Here is a 21046-nt window from a genome sequence, read left to right as displayed (position 1 = left end):
ATCCCACACAGATTTCTTTGAAACTTATAATGGTTTTCACAGTTTCTAGCTAGGCTGGTTTCCTCACTGCTAAAGACTCTTCAGTCTTTCAGCTCTGGAATCACATTTACCCAAATCTGAAACTCAGACCCTATTAATGATTTCATGGGAAACAATCCAAATGTTTAACCACAGATGAAAGATTTTTTTAAAAGAAATGCAAACACACACAGAGACCCACATATGGTTTGTTATACAACTATTTCAAAAGGCATCTTTAAATGAGTTTTAAATAGCTGGAATAACCTATAACACAATCCTGGAGAAAAGGAAAAGAAAAATAGTATTTGTAGTTAAAAACTTAGATATTTATTTAAAAGCCTAGAAGGATGCATTTTATCTAAACTATATTTGAGACAACACTCATTTTAAGATACAAATTAGTGTTCTTCTCATAAATTTGAAAAATGTTATTTTCCATGTTTCCATTTTGGAAGCCCATTGCACATATTAGCATAGTAAAGTTTCCAAGAAGACCTTTAGGGAATAAAACAGTTTCATTTTGTTTAACCCAGACTTTCCCAAAATTGGGACCTGCCTGATAGCTCAGTTGGTAAAGAATCCGCCTGCAAGGCAGGAGACCCCAATTCAATTCTTGAGTCGGGAAGATCCACTGCAGAAGGGAAAGGCTACCCATTCCAGTATTCTGGCCTAGAGAATTCTTGGGGTTGCAAAGAGTAGGACATGACTGAGCATCTTTCACTTTCACTCTCACTTTCCCAAAATTATTTGACCATATAAGTTGTTTTGACAGAAAACATGTTACCATGTCTTATTCAGAAAGTAGCTTGGGGAATGCTAAAATGTAAACCATGTAACAGTGGTTATCTCCAGTTGGTCTAGATAGTGATTATTTTTCTTTACATATAGTCTTATTGCTTTCAAATATTCTGTGATAAGCATATCATTTAATAACCGGAATAAAATAAAGCAGAACACCAAAAAACGTTTAGTCGCAGTTTACATCACTCCTATTATTAGTTGTTATATTGGCTTTGCCACCCCTAGCAGTTGGGGAGGGAGGGAAGTAGAGTACAAAGTGGTCAAAACAACGCATCCCCCTCTGAGATGGGCCACTGCCTAGCCATGTGACCCCAGACAGGACCCTCAGCTTCCTCTTCTGCACAACCTGGATAACAACTCCACTGGCTTCATAGAATGGTTGTTGACTGTTAAATGCAGTAGTACATGCCACGGATTTAACACAAACCTTGTGAACAGTGTTCCATAAACGCTTTTTGCTTGTGTGATCAGAGTCACTCAAGCCATCATCCTCTGTTCTTAAACAACTGTGACCCGGATCCTTTCAATTAGTAGAAATTTGAAGGAATTTACAAATATTCATTCAATCTTTGAAGCATTTAATAAGGCTCCATGTGATTTTACATACTATCTTGTAAAACACAGGGGGAAGGAGATCCAAGACAGAGGGGATATATGTATACATATAGCTGGTTCACCTCAATGTACAACAGAAACTAACACAACATTGTAAAGCAAACACACTCCATATTTTTAAAAAGTATATTTACCGGGAATACCTTAGTGCTCAAGAAACTTTCCAAGTGCAGAGTCTGTACATGGGTATAATTTATTCTGCCTGAATTTTTTCATTAAACTTATCAAGTTTACTTGGAAAGCATCAATTGATGCTTTCAAATTGTAATGCTGGATAAGACTGTTGAGAGTCCCTTGTTCTGCAAGGTCAAACCAGTTAATTCTAAAGGAAATCAACCCTGAATATTCATTGGAAGGACTAATGCTGAAGCTCCAATACTTAGCCACCTAATTCAAAGTGTCCACTCCTTGGAAAAGACCCTGCTGCTGGGAAAGACTGAAGGCAATCAAAGGAGAAAGAGACAGCAGAGAATGAGATGGTTAGATAGCATCACCAACTCAACAGACATGAATTTGAGCAAACTCTAGGAGACAGTGGAGAACAGAGGAGCCTAGCATGCTACAGTCCGTGGGGTTGCAAAGAGCTGGACACAACTTAGCAACTGAACAACAACAACAATTAAGGGAAAATGGATCTTAATTAGGCAAAGAAATTTTGAATTAGTCTTTCTTCTTTGACATCAAAACTTACCTCCAAGAATAGAGAAAATATTCCTATATAACATCCAGGAGATGGTGAAGGACAGGAAAGCCTGGCATGCTGCAGTCCATGGGGTCACAAAGAGTAAGATACGACTGAGCAACTGAAGAACAGCAGCAACAACATAAAAAGTGAATCCAGGAAAATAAATAAGGCTAGTTTAACTATTTTCTCGACAACAGGCTTTTAGTCAAGGGTATACTGGGTTAATTTTCAGACTATGTCATCGTGTTGCCACCAGAACTTAAAGAGGTACAACTTTACATAATCTGGACAAATGCTGCCCACTGGCCTCCTCTGTACTAAATAATACAGTCATATCATCGTTGAGGGTGAAGTAGTCAGCACCTGGAGATCTCCCTTATCAATAACTAAAGTTAGTTTCTAAATTGTCACTTCATTCTACAGCATTTGTGGTAAAATATAATGATTCACTATACTTTTGAGTCAAGTAAACTTTCTTGACATCACCATTTTGGCAGAAAGCAAATAAGAACTAAAGAGCCTCTTGATGAAAGTGAAAGAGGAGAGTAAAAAGTTGGCTTAAAATTCAACATTCAGAAAACTAAAATCATAGCATCTGGTCCCATTACTTCATGGCAAATAGATGGGGAAACAATGGAAACAGTGACAGACTTTATTTTGGGGGGCTCGAAAATCACTGCAGATGGTGACTGAAGCCATGAAATTAAAAGATGCTTGCTCCTTGGAAGAAAATTTATGACCAACCTAGATAGCATATTAAAAAAGCAGAGACATTACTTTGATGACAAAGGTCCGTTTTGTCAAGACTATGGTTTTTCCAGTAGTCATGTATGGATGTTGAGAGTTGAACCATAGAGAAGGCTGAGCACTAAAGAATTGATGCTTTTGAACTGTGCTGTTGGAGAAGATGCAAGGAGATCAAACCAGCCAATCCTAAAGGAAATCAGTCCTGAATATTCATTGGAAGAACTGATGCTGAAGTTGAAACTCCAATACTTCGGCCACCTGAGGCAAAGTACTGACTCCTTGGAAAAGACTCTGATGCTGGGAAAGATTGAAGATGGGAGGAGAGAGGATGACAGAGAATGAGATAGTTGGATGGCATCACCAGCTTAATGGACATGAGTCTGAGCAAACTCTGGGAGTTGGGGAAGGACAGGGAAGCTGGCGTGCTGAAGTTCATGGGGTCACAAAGAGTCAGATAAGACTGAGCAACTGAACTGAACTAAACTTTCTTGTTTACAGGAGGTGAAAGATCTTATTATAATCTATGTGTAAAAAAACAAAGTTCTCTTCAAAACATGATAGCTTATGATTAGAATGGTGTATCATACCTCAACTCCCTCTTTTGAATACTGATGATCCAATGTATGATACTACAATGGAAAATTTTCAGTCACTACATATCAGTCCTAACAAAATCAGAGAAATGCAGTTAGGGTTACTCTCATCTTACACAGAAGAAAAGTGAAATATTAAAAGGTAGGCACTTCCCAAATGGTGAAGCAGAGAAACAAACAATTGCAATCACCTTGGTAGCATATTCCAAATCTCAGTCAGGGCATTTTTCTCCTTTAAAAGGGAATGTGATTTTCAGCCAGATCAGTACCAATTCTGTATTCAGTGTTCCAAGAACAACTTCCCTGCATCTGGCATGGGGACTTTCACAGTATGCTTAGGAAGAAAACCAACCCATCGCCCATTTCCGGGGAGAGGAAAATAAAAATAGGGCCTGACTCCTTGTTCTGTGGTTTCCAGTTAGTGTAGTAATGATGCCAGCATTACAAAAGGCTGAGTACCAACAAAGTAGATAATATTTAAAAGTTAACAAACATAAACACAATGCCTGACATGTGGTATTACTTTCGTACTTTCATTCTGGGCTGTCATTTCCTCCACCAGGGAGGAAGCCAGGGCCAGGTGAGAGGAGTGTGTGTGCTTTCTCAGTTGTGTGCAACTCTTTGAGAGGCCATGGATTGTAGCCTGTCAGGTTCCTGTCCCTGGGATTTTCCAGTCAAGCATACTAGAGTAGCTTGCCATTTCTTCCTCCAGGGGATCTTCCCAACCCAGGGATGGAACTGCAATGACTCCTCAGTCTCCTGCATTGCCAGGTGGATTCTTTACCACCGAGCCACCTGGGATGTGACGAGAGAGAAAGTGCCTAAGCCAGTGAGTGGCAGAGCAGAGATTTGGTTCCAGGTCTACTGCCTCCAGCTGCCCTCTGCAATAGCTGCCTGCCAAGTGCTTATTCTGACTTCTGGCTGGACCAGTTTTATTTGAAACCAAAACCACATGCTGTTAAATGCCAGAGAGCCAAATTAAATGTACTCATTTGCCGTGTCAGACAACAGTAAGGTAGGCTGCTGAGTTAAATGGAGAGGATCAGACTTGCTTAGAATGCTTTACAGAATGACCTCTCACCTGCCCATGAATTAAATGATTACTTCTTTAGAGGGTTTTTTTTTTTTTTTAGATCAATTCTGGCTTAAGAATTTTATCTTACTTTGGAACAGTGTAAAATGCCAACTTGTTGGTGAAAGCATTCTTAAGAAAAAAGTAAGAATTAACTTGTTTGGCATTATAATATTCAGTTTTAGACGCATTTTGAAGTGTAATTCTCAAAAACACTAGGAGGACCACTCATACTGATTTTTCTTTCCTAAATGCCTATCTGACAATATAATTTCTTTCGTTATGATACCTCTAAATTTTCAACCTCTTCTTTCATGAGCTGGAAAATATACCCTCTTTTTTTTTTTTTATCTTACTCTTCTGTAATTACTGTTCACATCAAAATACTAATTTCTTCTACTGATAGAAGAACTGGATCAAAGTAGTAAAGCTCTCGTCAGTTTAGATTTCAGGGTGTTGACACAAATGAGAAGAATTCTTATGTACTAATTAATTATATAATTAATGACTACTTGTTTTACTCTCAAACCTATAAATTATTCTGTAAATCAAATGTTACTCTGCTATCATTATTCAAATAGGACTATTTAAGCTGCAAATAATAATACAGCACTTATGTCCTGTTAAACAACACTACCCATGAAGGCCAGAGTTATTCTTTCCTGGAAGTTTGTGATGGAAGTGTCATTACTCAGAATTTTCACTTGAACTACTAATGAAATGTATATTTCTTTCATAAATACTACAGCAGGGATTAATGCTAAAAGAGAATCTCAAACCAAGAATAGAGTTTTATAGTAGAATACTGAGAGATTTACAACAGCACTTTTATATGTGAGGCTATTTGATAGGGTCTTAGCAACAATTTGTTGGTTAATGGCTACAAAAATGAATGTTAACTATATTGTACACTTGTAACTTGCTTAGCATTGTACATCAACCATATTTCAATGAAAAATATCATTGGACAGTTTCAAATAAGAAGATGAATGTTAACTACTCAGTTTCTGTGTAACTAAGTTTATACCACAAGTAACAAGTAGACAAGTAATTTGCTGATCCGTATCCCCAACACTGATCTCTTGCCCAGGTTCACACAAATAATTTAAATAACACCCATCCCACCAATAACTTATCATTATGTATCTAGTTATGTTCATGCATTAAATTAAACCCAGCAATACATACAAGAACAATATTTAAGAACATGGTTTCACAAAGGAAACCATTTACAAAACGAAAAGACAACCTACCGAATGAGGAGAAAATATTTGACAATGATATAACCAATAAGAGGTTAATATCCAAAATACATAAAGAATTCATACAACATAAAAAAAAAAAAAACAGTTAAATGGGCAGGAGACCTGAACAGACATTTTTCCAAAAATGATACACAGATGGCCAACAGGCGTAAGAAAAGATGCTCAACATCATTAATCAGAGAAATGGAAATCAAAGCCACAATAAGATATCACCTGCCAGAATGGCTGGCATCAAAAAGCCCATAAATAACAAATGTTTGTGAGGATGTAGAGAAAAGGGGCCCCTTGTACCCTGTTGGTGGTAATATAAACTGGTACAGCCACTATGTAAAACAGTATGGAGGTTCCTCAAAAAACTAAATACAGGATTACCATATGATCCATCAATTTCACTCTTGGGTATATATCCAAAGAAAAGGAAAGCATTAACTTGAAAAGATATATGCACCCCAATGTTTATAGCAGCATTATATACAGTTGCTAAGATATGAAAGCAACCCAAGTGTGCATGAACAGATGAATGGATAAAGATGTGGCATACACACACACACACACACACACAATGGAATATTACTCAGTTGTAAACTTTATAAGAACGAAAGTTTGCTATTTGCACAACATGGATGGACTTCAGGCTATTAGGCTTAGTGAAGTCAGACAAAGACAAACGCTGAATGATATCACTAACATGTGAAATCTAAAAAATAGAACAAATTAGTCCCTATAACAAAAAAAAGAAACAGACTCACAAATATAGAAGACAAACAGTAATTACCAGTGCAGAAAATGAAGAGAAGGGACAAGATAGGGGTAGGCAATTAAAAGGTACAAAGTATAAAATAATACACTTAGTATTTTACTAAATGTAAAATAAATAAGCTACAGGGATACGTTGTATAACAGAGAATATAGCCAGTATTTTGTAATAACTATAAATGGAATATAGGAGAAGGCAATGGCACCCCACCCCAGTACTCGAACCTTTAAAAATCGAAATCACTAAGTTGTACACCTGAAACTAATGTAACATTGTAAATTAACTATACCTCAGTTTTTAAAATAAGGTTTAAAAAAGGGGAACAAGAGAAAAGAAATGTGTTATATCTCATATAAGAATAATAGTGTCTATAAGGAACTATTGTTCAATATTTTTAGTAAGATTCAACTAACCTCACAGTACATGACTAGTTAGTAATGTATCTTTAATCATTTAGTGATCATCTAGCATGTGTTAAGAACCACATGGAATTAAGAATCGTGTGTGTGCACGTGCACACACATGCATGTATGTGGAGAGAGAGAGATGAGGTTAATTCCAAGTTATTTAGCCAAAGCAAATCTTTATGCCAATGAAAAGACTGGTACAAAATTGTTCACAGAAAAGGTCCAAATGTCTATAAATATAACAATAAAAATATATACTTACATGATGGAATATTACACAGCAATGAAAAAAATGAATTACTGCCAACAAAAGTATGTAGATGAATCTAACAGACATAATGCTAAGCCAGACACAAAAGAATTATTTGATTCCATTTATATGAAGTTTACAAATAAGCAAAACTAACCTATTGTGCTGGAAGTCAGAGTAATGAGGAGAGAGCAAGACAAAGGACTGACTCTAGGCTTCTAGAAATATTCTATATTTTGATCTGGTTTGTGATTACAAGTTCACATATGTAGAAATTCACTGAAAATGAAAAATTAAAAAAAAAAAGAATACGGTTTCCGCTTTTTAGGGTTTCACAATCTAGTTAATTTAATCAAACATACCAGGAAAGGATATTAGTACAGGAAATTGTACCCTGATTAAAGGATGCTTATTAAAACTTAATAACCACTTAATAACAGTAAAAGAGCAGGAGAGGGAGAACTAAATTCAAGTATCCATCATTAAGGGACTGGTTGTATAAATTATAGTCATCCCTACAAAGACATAACATGCAGTTATGGAGAAAACAATAGAGCCCTTTATGTAATAAAATAGAATATAAAAGGGTAAGAAACAATATGCATACACACACCCATTTCCTCCTGAGTGTAAGGAGATGCTCTGTCCAATGGAGTACACACCAGCCACATAGGGCTTTTCAGCACTAGAGAGGTGACTGATGTGACTAAGAAACTAAAATTCAAATTTTGCATAGTTTATCTATATTTCAAATCTAACAATGTCAAATATTTTTTTCTATTAAAGACAACTTTACTGTTCTGTAGAACTAGAAACATGTTAACCACTACATCATGCAATATATCATTTAAATTTAGTTTTTAAATCTAGCTCCTAGATTTAAAATTGTATTTGTGGCTCACATTATATTCCCATTGGACGGCACTTGTGTAGAGTATCCCACAAGGGTTTGTAAGAACCATAACATGATTGCCTCTAGGGAGAAAGCCTGGGTGAACAGCGTATAGGGAGAATCTCTCACTGTTTCATCATTTTTCTCTTTTGAATTCTGTGCCATTGAATATATTGCCTATTAGAAAAATAAGTAATAAAGTGATGTGACCTATAAATAACACTGTAGAGAATAACTGTCATTGGCATAGCTACTAATTAACATTCATGGAATCTCTCCTCCCACAAAACATACAGGGTATTTTTGAAGATGTTATATATACATTTTGGGGCAGAAAATGCTTTCTAATAACCTAAGATCACAGAAGTGTTTCACAAATTAATAGTACCAGAGTTACCAACTGAATGTAAGAGATTAAAGACTACAAGCCTCAATCTGCTAGTTTAGCGCCTGCGTAGTCTAGCAATTTTGCACCACTGCCTCTTCTGCCATCAGAGACTGTTCTGCTCTTCATTTTTCCATCACTGAATATATTTTGCCTATTTTCCTGTTCCTTTCTTCACCTACCTCCCCAAATAAAACTGTACATTTCCACTTAACTCAGCATGCATCTATTTGGCTAACCAAAGAAGGAAAAATGTCAAGAAAATTCTCCCCTTCACAAACCATGAAATTTCACTTTTCATGAAACAAAAGTGTAAAAACATAAGCAGATCACTTAAGGGCTCAATATACAACTGAAATACACTTAATGTATTTAAATATAAAAAATCAAATTACAGATATTACCATTTTTCCCACTTTATTTTAAAAATAAATACTTTGAACATTGTTTCTGCACTGACATAGCCAATTTTAGACTTGTTTTCCTTTTTAGTTGTGCTGCAGGGCATGCAGAATCTTAGCTCCCCAACCAGGGATCAAACCCACACCCACTGTAGGAGAAGCATGAAGTCCCACCACTAAACCTCCAGGGAAGTCCCCAGTTTTAGAATTTTAAATACATACATCAGTGAAAACTGTTTCTTGTTAGCAGTGTTAATTTTAAACTGGGTTTCCAGGTTTCAAGGAAGAAAAAAGCCTCCATTCTCAACTCCTAAAGGCTCCTCTCCTTTTCTTGCATATTCTCCATCCACCTTCACAAGAGTCCCTGACTCAGGGTTGCACTGGTGAGTATCATCCTGAGGAAATACTCCAGGGGCCACAGAGATAAACTGTGCAAAGTTCAGCCCTGAGACACACCCTCACCAGTCACACAGATCACAGGCCAGGATGCACACTCATCACAATGAACAAAGGCTTTGACTGGGTTTGAGAGCACAGCATTCTGAAATGCCTTTAACTAGTAAAGCAAAATAGCTAAGTGCCAGAATTTTTAAAAATTGTTTCTTGACAGGAAATTTTATGATATCCCCTGTGAGGACTGGTAAGTGGTAAAGATGTCGATGATAAAAACAGCTACCGCTGTACAACTCCCTGCCTTCTATACTGAATGTGCCTTCAGTACGGCCCGTCATTTCTGGATGCTCCTTTGGTTGGTCCTTTAACATCAATGGCACCTGGGATGCTTTTGTGTCCAAACCATTACAATTTTCTGGGGAGTTCCAGAAATTTGATCTCTTTACTTTGCCTAGATTTTACAGTGATATAAAGAAAATGTGAATTCCCCAAATCCAGGACATCCAAATATTCTACACTACCAACTTCAACTTGTGTTATGCTTAATACCTGGGAGAATACAAAAATTACAGCAAATATTCATTCAACACCTTCAGATAACTTTCAGAATTGCCACTAAGTTGAGCTTGAATAATCTGCTTAGTGTCCTAAATAACTGTGAGTCACACAAAAATAAAAGTCAAAATATTTGGTGTACAACACACACACACACACACACACATATAATCCTAAATTTAATTAGGAAACTCTAAAAATGCCTCTAAATGCATTCATTCTAGGCTATATCACTTATAACTACTAAATTAGCTGAAAACACATTCCTAGGCTTCACAAAGTTACCAGCACAAACTTCAGGACTATGTTTTCTTAGCATTGTCTAAGAGTGAATTTCCTATGTATTTCCACATACATACAGGATCACAACAGATGAACAGACTATATGAACTACTCTTGGACACTGCTCCTTTCAGATCAGACTGTATATCAAAAATGTATGATAAACTAAACTATAGGTTGGAATAAGTTCTAGATACAAAATTTGTCCTAATCATACATAAGGGGGAAAAATCAGTATTATTTCCCTTTTCAGATCTAGTGTTAAATTAAATTTTTTTTTTTTTTTCAGATGAAGTCACACCTAACTCTTCTGAGGTGGGGGAAAGTTCACTGGTAATAGAGTCAAACTTCTCCTGTTTTAGAGAAAGAGAAAAGTGAAGAAAGATGACTGGTAGCCTGGTATCAAAAGACAAATGTGTAAAAAGTAGTTTCTCTCCACCTGCCAACATTCTTTGCCACTTTCAGCTTTGCTCTTTTGAAACACAGCAAAAAAATTCTGTTTTAAGGTAAAGCATCTAACTGCTTTCCGGGAATGAGCACCTTATGTAGAAACAAGAGAGAGGGAGGTAGGACACGTTACTCAGTAGTCCTGCAGCCAGTAACAAACAGAACCACGCACACCCGAGAATAATGAGAGCTGCTCAGACCTCAAGACACAGAGGCTGTCCTGTAAGACAGGGACCCTGTCTATTTCCTGACTGTCCTGGAGCTGGGATACCTGACAAAAATGAGGAGGAGACTGCTCCTCTCTTGGCCACTTCCACTTTGTGTGTAACATGCAACCACGTGAGCGCAAAGAAGCAAAGCAATTCAATGGCTTTATATTTATCTTGACCACTGTGAACTCAATTGATCTAGAAACTACAGCACATCCATCAGACGTGGGAAAGGCAAAGTGGTAGCCATTTTCGGATTTAGCAACTCAATTTCCTGCTTTCCCAGGGCAACTGAACTGATATACATGACTATAGCAGCTGTTACAACTCTGGCTGTTCCCCTTGGGGGTATTCTAATACTTCTTCACTTCCATTTCCCCAGACACAATAGCATGTGTGAATGTGCTTGTAATAGCAGGTGTACAGGTTACAGAGACGAAAGTCAAGGACAGGTGATAAATGGCCCACCTAGATTTGAGCATCTTAACTCTATTTCCTTACAAATAAATATTGGTGTTAAGTATAGAAGCATCAATTGCATCGCTACAAAGTAAAATGGTGTAATTTTAAAAAATACACCAAAACATATACAAAGTAGTTTTAATCTCTCAAATTAATTACATTGAGAAACAATGCATTTTTCCACTGATATTATTATTTAAAAAACATATTGTGATTCCCTTGGTATTCAACCCTATTTAAAATCAAGTTACACCCTACATGAGAAAATCAAAATCATTATTTTAAAAGCAGATCCACATTTTGAACCCAAAGTGTTGTATCTCAGGTTCTTTTCTGATCCCACTGCAGAGGCTCAACTCTGAACCATTTTGAAAGTGAAACTCGCTCAGTCGTATTCAACTCTTTATGACCCCATGGACTATACAGTCCATGGAATTCTCCAGACCAGAATACTGGAGTGGGTAGCCTTTCCCTTCTCCAGGGGAATCTTTGCAACCCAGGGATCGAACCCAGGTCTCCCACATTGCAGGTGGATTCTTTACCAGCTGAGCCACAAGGGAAGCCCAAGAATACTGGAGTGGGTAGTCTATTCCTTCTCCAGCGGATCTTCCCAACCCAGGAATCTAACCAGGGTCTCCTGCATTGCAGGCAGATTCTTTACCAACTGAGCTATTTTTAAAAAATCAAATCCCATCCAATATGGATGGCATTTTCACTTTTAATTCCATCCAAAGCAACTTTCTCCAAGCCTGAGGCAACCAAGAAAAACCCCTGTCCTATTAACCCATACTCTTTTTCAAAAAGTAATTATTTATTTACATTGTCTCTAAAGCTCTGCTTTCAGTGGAGGAGGGCATTCAATAGGAAGGGTACATGAGTACCTACAGGAAAGAACAGGAATTCAGACATCATTCTTCTCCCTGCTCACCTAGCACCTCCATCCTCACCATGTCACAACCACATACCTGAAAGCCATAATGAGGCTACCCATTTTTTTTTTTTTTCCTAGAGAGTAGAGGTTAAGAAAATGACTCAGTTAAGCCTGCCTCTGTCTGAGCTATCAGTCTGAGCTACACAGAGTGAAAAGGCACATCACGATACTGCCCCATATAGGATACCTAAATATCTTCATTTGTTCCCTGTGAAACTTGGAAATTGTAACCTTTGTAAAGATGTGTAGCTATTTAAAATACAGTAAAAGTTGCAAATAATTCTTAGTTTTTGGCTTTCTACGAGTTGAACTTAAACTGTTTCTCCTGTCTGCATTCTTTGCTGTTGTGATGATGAGATGAGTATCCCATTTAAAGCATTTCTTGGTCAAACTACTCCACAGTTCAACTCCACAGCACTTTTTTTCCATCCCCCCCCCCCAGCTTTATTGAGATATTATAGAATGCAGTATTTTTACATACTTGACAGAAAAACTAAAGTGGAAAAGACTGACCATTACTAATTCTTAGCAAAACTGTGGAACGACTAGAACTTTCACATGTTGCTGATGGGAAGTATAAATTGGTGGAATCACTTTGGAAAAATGATTGTCTATAAAAGATGAATATACATGCATACTCTTCTGACTTAGCAATTCCACTCCTAAGTATACATGCTCATCTGAAGTGAGATTGTTTTTAATTATTTTTTTTTGTATTTTGACTGTATGGTGTGGCACACAGGATCAGGGATTGAACTCAAGCCTCTGCAGTGTAAGTTTTGAATCCTAACCACTAGACTACCAGGGACTCCCTTCCACAGGTTTTTTTCTTTTTTCTTTTAATGTCCAAAGTCAATAAATAGTTTCAACTTATTTAAGTTTATAAGCAGCAGTGTGAACTTAAAGTATGGGGTGGGGGAAACAAGCTCACTCTAGCATTTTTCTAAAGACTAGTCAGTCTTTGAGAATCTTTTCCAAGGGATTCATTCCTCAGATATGAAGTTTGTATCAAAACTGAAGACATTTGGCCCTTTATAAATAGCCATGGGAAACTTCTTTCTCCCATACTTTTAGTTTGTTTTTACTGTAACAGATGGGAAAAAATTTAGCAAAGTCATTAAAAAAAAAAAAGGTCTTCTAATAACTGTCACTCTAATGTTAGAGCACTAAAAGCTGCAGGATATGAAACACTATTATAAAGACAGTTTGCTTAACTGAAAATAGGTATAGGCTGAAAAAAACTAGATAGGAATTAAGTATACCTTTGGTCAAGCTTCTCCTAGGCACGTTTGTTTCTAAACACCTCTATCATACATCAGTCATTTTTCATGACAGAATCTCCAGAAGTGTAGAACTTTTCTTTAAAATATATTCTGATATCACATCAATGTTATAATTTCCACATTGCTTGCCAACAGGCCAAGCCTAAGTTTTCAGTTGGCAGGGGCAGGAGGAAACACAACCACTAAAAAAAAAAAAAAAAAGAAACACAACCACTGATCACCACTGAATATAAATGCTTACTAGAAGAATTATCTTGCTTTATGCAAACAAATATCATTTTGTTCTAATTTATAAGTTCAATACTTACATGCCTCCCTCCCAAGTAAATAAATTTGGAATCACCACTACTTCATTTACCAATTTCATAAGTTGGCCCATGGGATCAGCAAACTTTTACTGTACATGGACAGAAGGCTAATATTTTTAGCTTACAGATCATAATATCTCTGCCCGGACTACTTAGCTATAATATGAAAGCAGCCATAAATGATATGCAAATGAGTGGGTATGGGCATGTGCCAATAAAGCCTTACAAAGACAGGTAGAGGATAAGGGATTACCATCTGGACTATGAGGAGAATTCCTGAAACTCAACAGCCAAAAGAAGCAAACCAAATGAAACACAGGCAAAAGCTTTAATAGACATTTCTCAAGAGAAGATATACAAATGGCCAATAAGCATGTGATATGATGCTCAATATCATTAGAGAAAAGCAAATCAAAACTACAACGAGATACCATCTCACACGTAACAGAATGGTTGCTTTCAAAAAAATAAAATAACAAGTGTTGGCAAGGATGTAGAAAAACCAAAAGCCTTGTGCTCTGTTCTGGGAAATGCAAAATGGTATAGCTGCTACAGAAAACAGTAAAGCTGTCCTTGAAAAAATTAAAAATAGGATGACCATGCTGTGTGTGCTGTGTTAAGTCGCTTCAATCGTGTCTGGCTCTTTGAGAACCAATAGACAGTAGCCCACCAGGCTCCTCTGTCCATGTGATTCTCCAGGCAAGAATACTGGAGTGGGTTGCCATTTTCTACTCCAGGGGATCTTCCCAATCCAGAGATCGAATCTGCGTCACTTTTGTCTCCTGCATTGGCAGCAGGGTTCTTTACCACTAGCGCCACCTGGGAAGCCCAGGATGACCATAAGATCTAGTAATTCTGCTTCAGAAGAACTGAAAGCAGGGTCCCAAAGAGATAGCTAAACACTCGTGTTCCTAACAGCTACACAGTAGCTAAAACATGGGGAGCAACCCGTGTCCATCGATAAATAAATGCATAAAAGTAAATTGCTATTCAGTCTCAAAAAGGAAGGAAATTCTGATATACGATACAACATAGATGAATCTTGAGGATACTATAATAAGTGAACTAAGTCAGTCACAAAAAGACAAAAGACTGATTCCACTGATGCGAGGTAATCAGAGTAGTCCAAAATCATGCAGATAGAAAGCGGAAGAGCAGATGTCAGGAGTGGTGGGGAGGAGAGAAATGGGGAGTTAGTGTTCAAAGGGTACAGAGTTTCTATTATGCAAGATGAAGAGAGTTCTGGAGACAGACGGTGATAACAGTTGCACAACAATATGAGTGTACCCAATACTGAACTGTACACTTACAAATGGTTAAGATGGTAAATTTTGTGTATACTACACCACAATAAAAAAAAAAAGGAGGAAAACATAATACAAACAGATAGAGGGCCCATTTCAACCTTCTGAACAAAGTTTGCTGACCAATGAACCATGACATTATATTTTAAATCCTAAGCATATGCTTTTAAAGTTAATATCAAAGTACCACTTCTACACTAACAGCACTTTCTTTTTTTTCCTGCATAGTTACAAATAGTTTTTTTGTAAAACTCTTTAGATCAGGAGCCAGTCTCCCCGTGCCCAGAAAAATGCATTTTATATAAAATAAGGGCTCACAAGTTTTGACTAATTAATTGCATTAGAGCAGTTGTCTCAATAACATGAAGCTTGAAATCTACTATATAAATACAACTGGCATTTCAATAATTAGGTTAAGTGATAACAGTATTAAATTACCCTCTAATACATTCAGAGAAAATTATAGACTTTGAAGAAAATGTCTAGCAGTGTCTTAATAAACACTTTTATTTTTCTTATTTGGTCAAAAATCCTACATTTGAAACTATGCTATAATAAATTTAATTGCTGCCTAAGAGCAAAAATAAGTACAGCTATGACATATCTGTCATCTGACAAAAAGAAAGGTGCCAGTTTACTATGAGATAAATCATCCCAAACACATGAAAATGTGAAATATGACTTTCAAGATATAAACCAAAAATTTAAGTTCCTTTTAAATGGTAGGCTTTGGGTTTTTTTCATATGCATTCAATTTTGTAGGATTTTGTTTTTTTTAAAGATACTACAAACATAATTTTAAGAAGAATCAAGACAACGTATGCATAAGGCCACTTTAAATAATCCATTCAGTATCATCCAGGGTAGCAAACATCCTGGGTAACAGGCCTAGGGATGAAGAGCATAGTTTTGGGGATCAGACCTTGTTTTTATTACTCTTGCATATCTTAGCATTGTATAGCCTTGCGTATGTTAATTAAGTTATCTGAGCCCCAGTTCCAAAATCATAAAATGGAGTTAATATACTTCCTCAAAGAGTAAAAAAGTAAAATAAAAATTAAACAATACTATAGAGCATCTAAATGGAATCTTTCAAAAGGTAAAAAGAAAGCTGAACTCTAGGGTCTTGAGTTCGCTAAAAATGATTAATAGCAGCCTCCATTCCATTTATGGCTTCATCTCTATCTCAGCTGGTGATACCTGCTTAATCAGTGATTCTCAGATCTGGATGCATATTAGAATCACCTAGCAGTATTTTAAAATTCCCCATGTCCTCCTCCCCTCCTAGACCACTTAAAATTAGGATAGGTAGAAGTGTGAGAGCATGTGTACCTATTTTAAAGATACCCAGGTGATTATGTTGAAACCTTTGCTAAGGCATTCAGCTTCTAAGTAGTCAATACATGTTAGCTAACAAGACCTGTTTAAACAATCAAAAGTAAAACTTTCGAACCAAAGCCTCCAAATAAAAACTAAAGGAAGCAGCTGCTAAATCATTTCTTCTTAGTTTTTTTTTTTACTATGCCTTCAATTAGTTCCATAGTTCCAATGCTGCAAGATGATAAAGAAATATGCAAATGTACCATGCCTGAAAATTTGTTTCAGAATCAAAACACCAATAAGGTCCCTCAAAGCAAGGTCAACTTTTGACATTTAAATTTCAAAGAGTTAAAAATATCTATCTACTTTGGCAAGTAAAATCACCAGCACTAGTAGCTCTAAAGATAATGTATCCAGCTGATATGTTATCATATTGTGATCTGAAAAAGATTAAAAGCAATTAATGCAATGAACTAGGCGACTAACACCCTGGGTTTTTCTTCAGGTTTTGCCATTAATTTGCTCTAGGCCTTCGAAAATCACTGTCTCTGTGCTTCAGATTCTCATTTGTAAAATAAGGAGTTGCATTAAATTTCTTTAAAATGACGTGTTACAAGGATCTAAAACTTGGAAAAGTACATACAGAAGCATCCTTTAGAGCAGCAATATTCAAGAATAAGGACTAAGCTAGGCCTCATAAGTTATTGGAGTCATGAATCATGATTAGTAAAGAATGTACTTTCCAAACCTAACATTTTATTATAACATATAGATTGGCCCTACCACTTCCCAAAGAATTGTCCATCTCTTTGATAATTCCTTTTTTTCCCTCAGAATTAAAACCTTTTTAATGTACTGGGGTTTTGAGAAAAAAGAACAAAAGTAATATTGAATAATGAATATTCAACAAATACTATATAACAGGCACTTGGAATACACCCAGGGACAAGATAGACAAGTGAAAGCAGAGAAGTAATTTTTTTGGTTAACATTTATACCTTTCAAATATTGTTAACGTCTCCAAATAATACAGAGTAAAATGATATGGGGGAGGGGATGCTATTTTAGATGTTGAAGCATTTTTCAACTTATCTCTTTTTAAATTTGGAGAGGGCAGGACAAATTTTCTAAAATGTATTTTCTTCATATTTGAGAAGTTAGATAAAGCAATTTTATACATTCTTTTGTAGCACAGAATTTCAGTTTAACCTTTAAATCCTCAAAAGTAAAATCTGAAGTGTCCTACTACAGTAGTGTTTATCATTAGAAAGCTCTTCTCATTTCCTTTGTCAGAGGCATCTGACCTCGCCTATTTTACTCACAGAATTATTTGACTTCTGAACACCCATAAAAGTATACTAGTGTTATTTTGTGTACATGCATATGCTGGGTTCTTTCTTTTTTTTTTTTTTTTTTAATAGTATCTATATGTGTGCTCAGTAATGTCAGACTCTCTGCAACCCTATGGACTGTAGCCCGTCAAGCTCCTCTGTCCCTGGGATTTTCCAGGCAAGAATATTGGAGGGAGTTGCCATTTCCTCATCCAGGGGAGCTTCCCCAGTCAGGGATCCAACCCTCCACTCCTGTCTCCTACATTGCAGGCAGATTCTTTACCACTGAGCCATGGAGGAAGCCCAAATAGTACCTTAATCTAATCCACTTTCAAATTCACCAATTTAATACTATTTTATTTTGAGGTAACCTGAATACATTTCAGTATTCCCGCAGCTGCCTTTAGACGTTCATGCTTTTATGATTAATATCTTCCTGCCAAGGTACTTCTTTCCCCATACATCCTAATGTGATAATATATATGATCATATCTAAATAATGAAAAAACTGGGTAAAGAATAGGAACGGAAGTCAACAGAAATACAGCTGTTTGCAGAGGGGAGAAGATAACTAATTGGAAGAAAAAGAATTAATTCATACACTGCATGTTTCCTCTACGTAAGCATTATACTAAATATCTTTTATATTAGTCATGCTGCTTTGAGACTCTTCCATGTTTCCTCTAGACAACTGCCAATGTTCGAATGGTCTCTGATGAATAAACATGCTGTGACTTGCTTCTAAGGAAACGTGTGTCATGTTCCGGGGTAAAAATGATTTTTCTACTCTCAAATCAAGAAAACTGTACAACTCTCATTCATTAGCTATAAAACAGACTTTTCCTTCCCGATTCTTTTCTGAATGTTCATGGTCTCTTGAGAGCACTGCTGTGTTCCGATTAACTATCGGAAAAGAAACTGAATTGGGGGAACATTTGAAGGAAAATGTTACACTTTCCCAAAGGGATTTCCCACTTCAGAAGTTCAACTAGCGCCCATGTTAAGCCTTCACTGTTTACCAAGACGAAGGTTATTCTCAGGTTCTCCCCACCTCTTGCAGAACTACCTGTTCTCATTACTGTTTACCCAAACGCTTAGCAAGGTGATTATTAGCATATCTGGCAGGAAGACGTGCTCCACTGAATATTAACTCACCATGTGACAGCCCCTTCTATTCCAATCTCTCCTAAACATGTGAGGGTACAAAGAAATGTACCCTGTCTGCGGTCTGACTCTGCGCTAGACTTTGGCACTGGCAATTGGCCACAGGCACACACATACCCCCAATCAGAGGCGCGCACCCGGCCGGGTCCCGGAACTGTCATTGCGGGCTGACAGCTGGCACACCGTCCTGTCGCCCTCCACCCGCTCGCAGAAAACCTCTTCCTTACAGTCACCTTGACACGGCTCACCTGCTGAGCCTCAGCCCTCGGCCAAGGAAACTTTTTTCCCTCTCTCAGGAGCTCACTTACAGGTACCGTCCGCCGGTCTCCCAGAGCTCCAACAAGGAGCCCTTTGTTACCAGTTTTGCTCCCGGAGTCCTTACCCAATTCTTGGCATTCAGCTGCCCTTTAGCAACTCAGAGCAGCCCGGGTAGGAAAGCAATCAAAAGCTACCGAGCCCCCACCCTGGGGCGGCCTCCGAAGAGGCCGGGAGGAAGCAGCCCCGTCGGCCGCGTGTCCCGCGGCTGGTGAATTCGGCCGCCGACGGGGCGGCGAGCTGCCAGCCAGGTGACGGATGAAGGCCCGGCAGCTCTCGACCTCCCGGGTGAGCAGCGGCGCGGCGCTCGAAGCTTACCCTGCGGGTGCGGCCGGCGGGAGCGCCGCCGGAGCGTCCTGCACGCGCGGGGCTCGGCCGTCCATCGCCTTGCGGGGCGCTGCGCGGGCTCTGGCTTCGAGGCGGCGCGTCACTGCTGGAGTGGGAGAGGCCGGCGGGTCAGGGCGGGACGCACGTTTACCCGAGGCCCAAGCGGGGCTGGCCGCACAAGAGCCCGCCCGAGCCGCCCCCAGCCCGGGACCCGCCCGCCCGCCTCCAGGGTGCGCTTCCACCTGCGGGCCCGGCTCCCCGCCCGCGGGCAGCGCCGCCGCCTGGTCTAGCGGCCGCCCGGAGCGGTGGCGGCAGGAGGCGGCGCTGCAGCCCCCGCCCCGCGAGGTTACCGGGTAGCCATTTGGCGCCTCTCGGGGAGGGAGCGGAGCTGCCCAGGCTGGAAGGAGGAGGAGCGGGGCGAGGCGCATAGGCACAGCCGCCACGCCGGCAGCGCGATCCCGGGCTCCGCCGGCCGAGTTCGCACAAACAAAACGCCCTGGGAAAACTTTCCACGAAGAAAAGTTGGGAGGGCGCCTTTGTTTTTTCCCACCCAGGGTTCCTACTTTCTTTTCAAAAGGACACAGTGGCTCCCTGTTCTCTCCCGCGGCTTCCTCTCCCACTCTTCCCTCCCTCGGCCGGCGCTCTCGCGTTCGGCTGCCAGCCGGGACTGGGAGGAAGAGAGCGGCAAGCCTCTCCCAGACTCTGCCCCGCGCGGGCGGGCCAGACAGCGCCTCTTCTGCCCGTGGGCGGGTGCGGGGCGGTGCGGAGCTTCTCGCCGGGCCGGCTCACTCACCCTGCCCCATCTCCGTCCCTGGAGCCCGGGAGCTCGCAGCCGCCTCCGCTTGACGGCCGCCCAGAAGTGGCGATGGGGCTCGGCGGCATCAAAGCGAGACAGGCAGCGAGCCGGAGAGAGGAACGGGGCGGGGATGGGAGAGCACTGAATAGTAGTTTCCTTCCCCTGGGGTTTCGGGGTCCAGCTCGGGGAGCCGAACCGAAAGGAGGCTCCCGCGCGGCGTGTTCTCACTCCCACCGCTAGGGCATCGCTTCGGGAAGCCCAGCCGGACAGGTGGGGAGGAAAGGAGCGTACCCCCTTGCGAGGACCGGAGCGGAGGACCTGGGCGCTGCGGAAGTACCGGGAGAAACCCTCAGGCTGGGGCCTGCAGCTTGCCCTCCCTGCGCTGACCTCTGTCCAGGGCGCTTTCTTCCCCTCCCCCCAACTTGACCTCTGAGGTTACTATCCTGTTAAAAGCATACCTGTGACACTGTGATCTTTCTAATTGGTGGCAGGTTTAAGCTTGTCCTGTCTTCAGAGGCATTTTTTTCCCTTCTTTTTTTAATTTTTAAGCTTTTAACAGCTGTGACATGAGGACCAGACAATATTATGTCTAATAACGATCTATAAACTAACAATGGAATGAAGGTTTTATTCACCTCTTGAAAGTTTTACGGGAAGAAAGGACTCACATAGGCACAACCATGTACTTGTGTATGTTTTAGTTCCCACGTGCATGCTCTTTACGGGAT

At 39.4% G+C, this 21046-nt stretch overlaps 1 protein-coding gene across 4 annotated transcripts in view; it reads right to left on the bottom strand.

Annotated features, from left to right (window-relative positions):
• The window catches only part of COBLL1 (cordon-bleu WH2 repeat protein like 1), a 166673-nt gene extending 146111 nt beyond the window's left edge, over positions 1 to 20562 (bottom strand). The window contains exons 1-2 of one of the 4 annotated variants that reach the window (XM_061436517.1): positions 20316 to 20562; positions 19514 to 19628 (exon numbers count right to left, since the gene is read on the bottom strand). In XM_061436517.1, coding sequence (XP_061292501.1) covers positions 19514 to 19628; positions 20316 to 20325 — 125 coding nt within the window. In that variant the 5' untranslated portion in view covers positions 20326 to 20562. The other 3 variants (XM_061436521.1, XM_061436539.1, XM_061436529.1) reach the window with 3 other exon arrangements.
• Between the last annotated feature and the right edge of the window lie 484 nt (positions 20563 to 21046).

The sequence above is a fragment of the Bos javanicus genome, chromosome 2 (genome assembly GCF_032452875.1).
Source record: "Bos javanicus breed banteng chromosome 2, ARS-OSU_banteng_1.0, whole genome shotgun sequence".
NCBI classification, from domain to species: Eukaryota; Metazoa; Chordata; class Mammalia; order Artiodactyla; family Bovidae; genus Bos; species Bos javanicus.
This window is presented reverse-complemented; position numbering and strand designations above follow the sequence as displayed.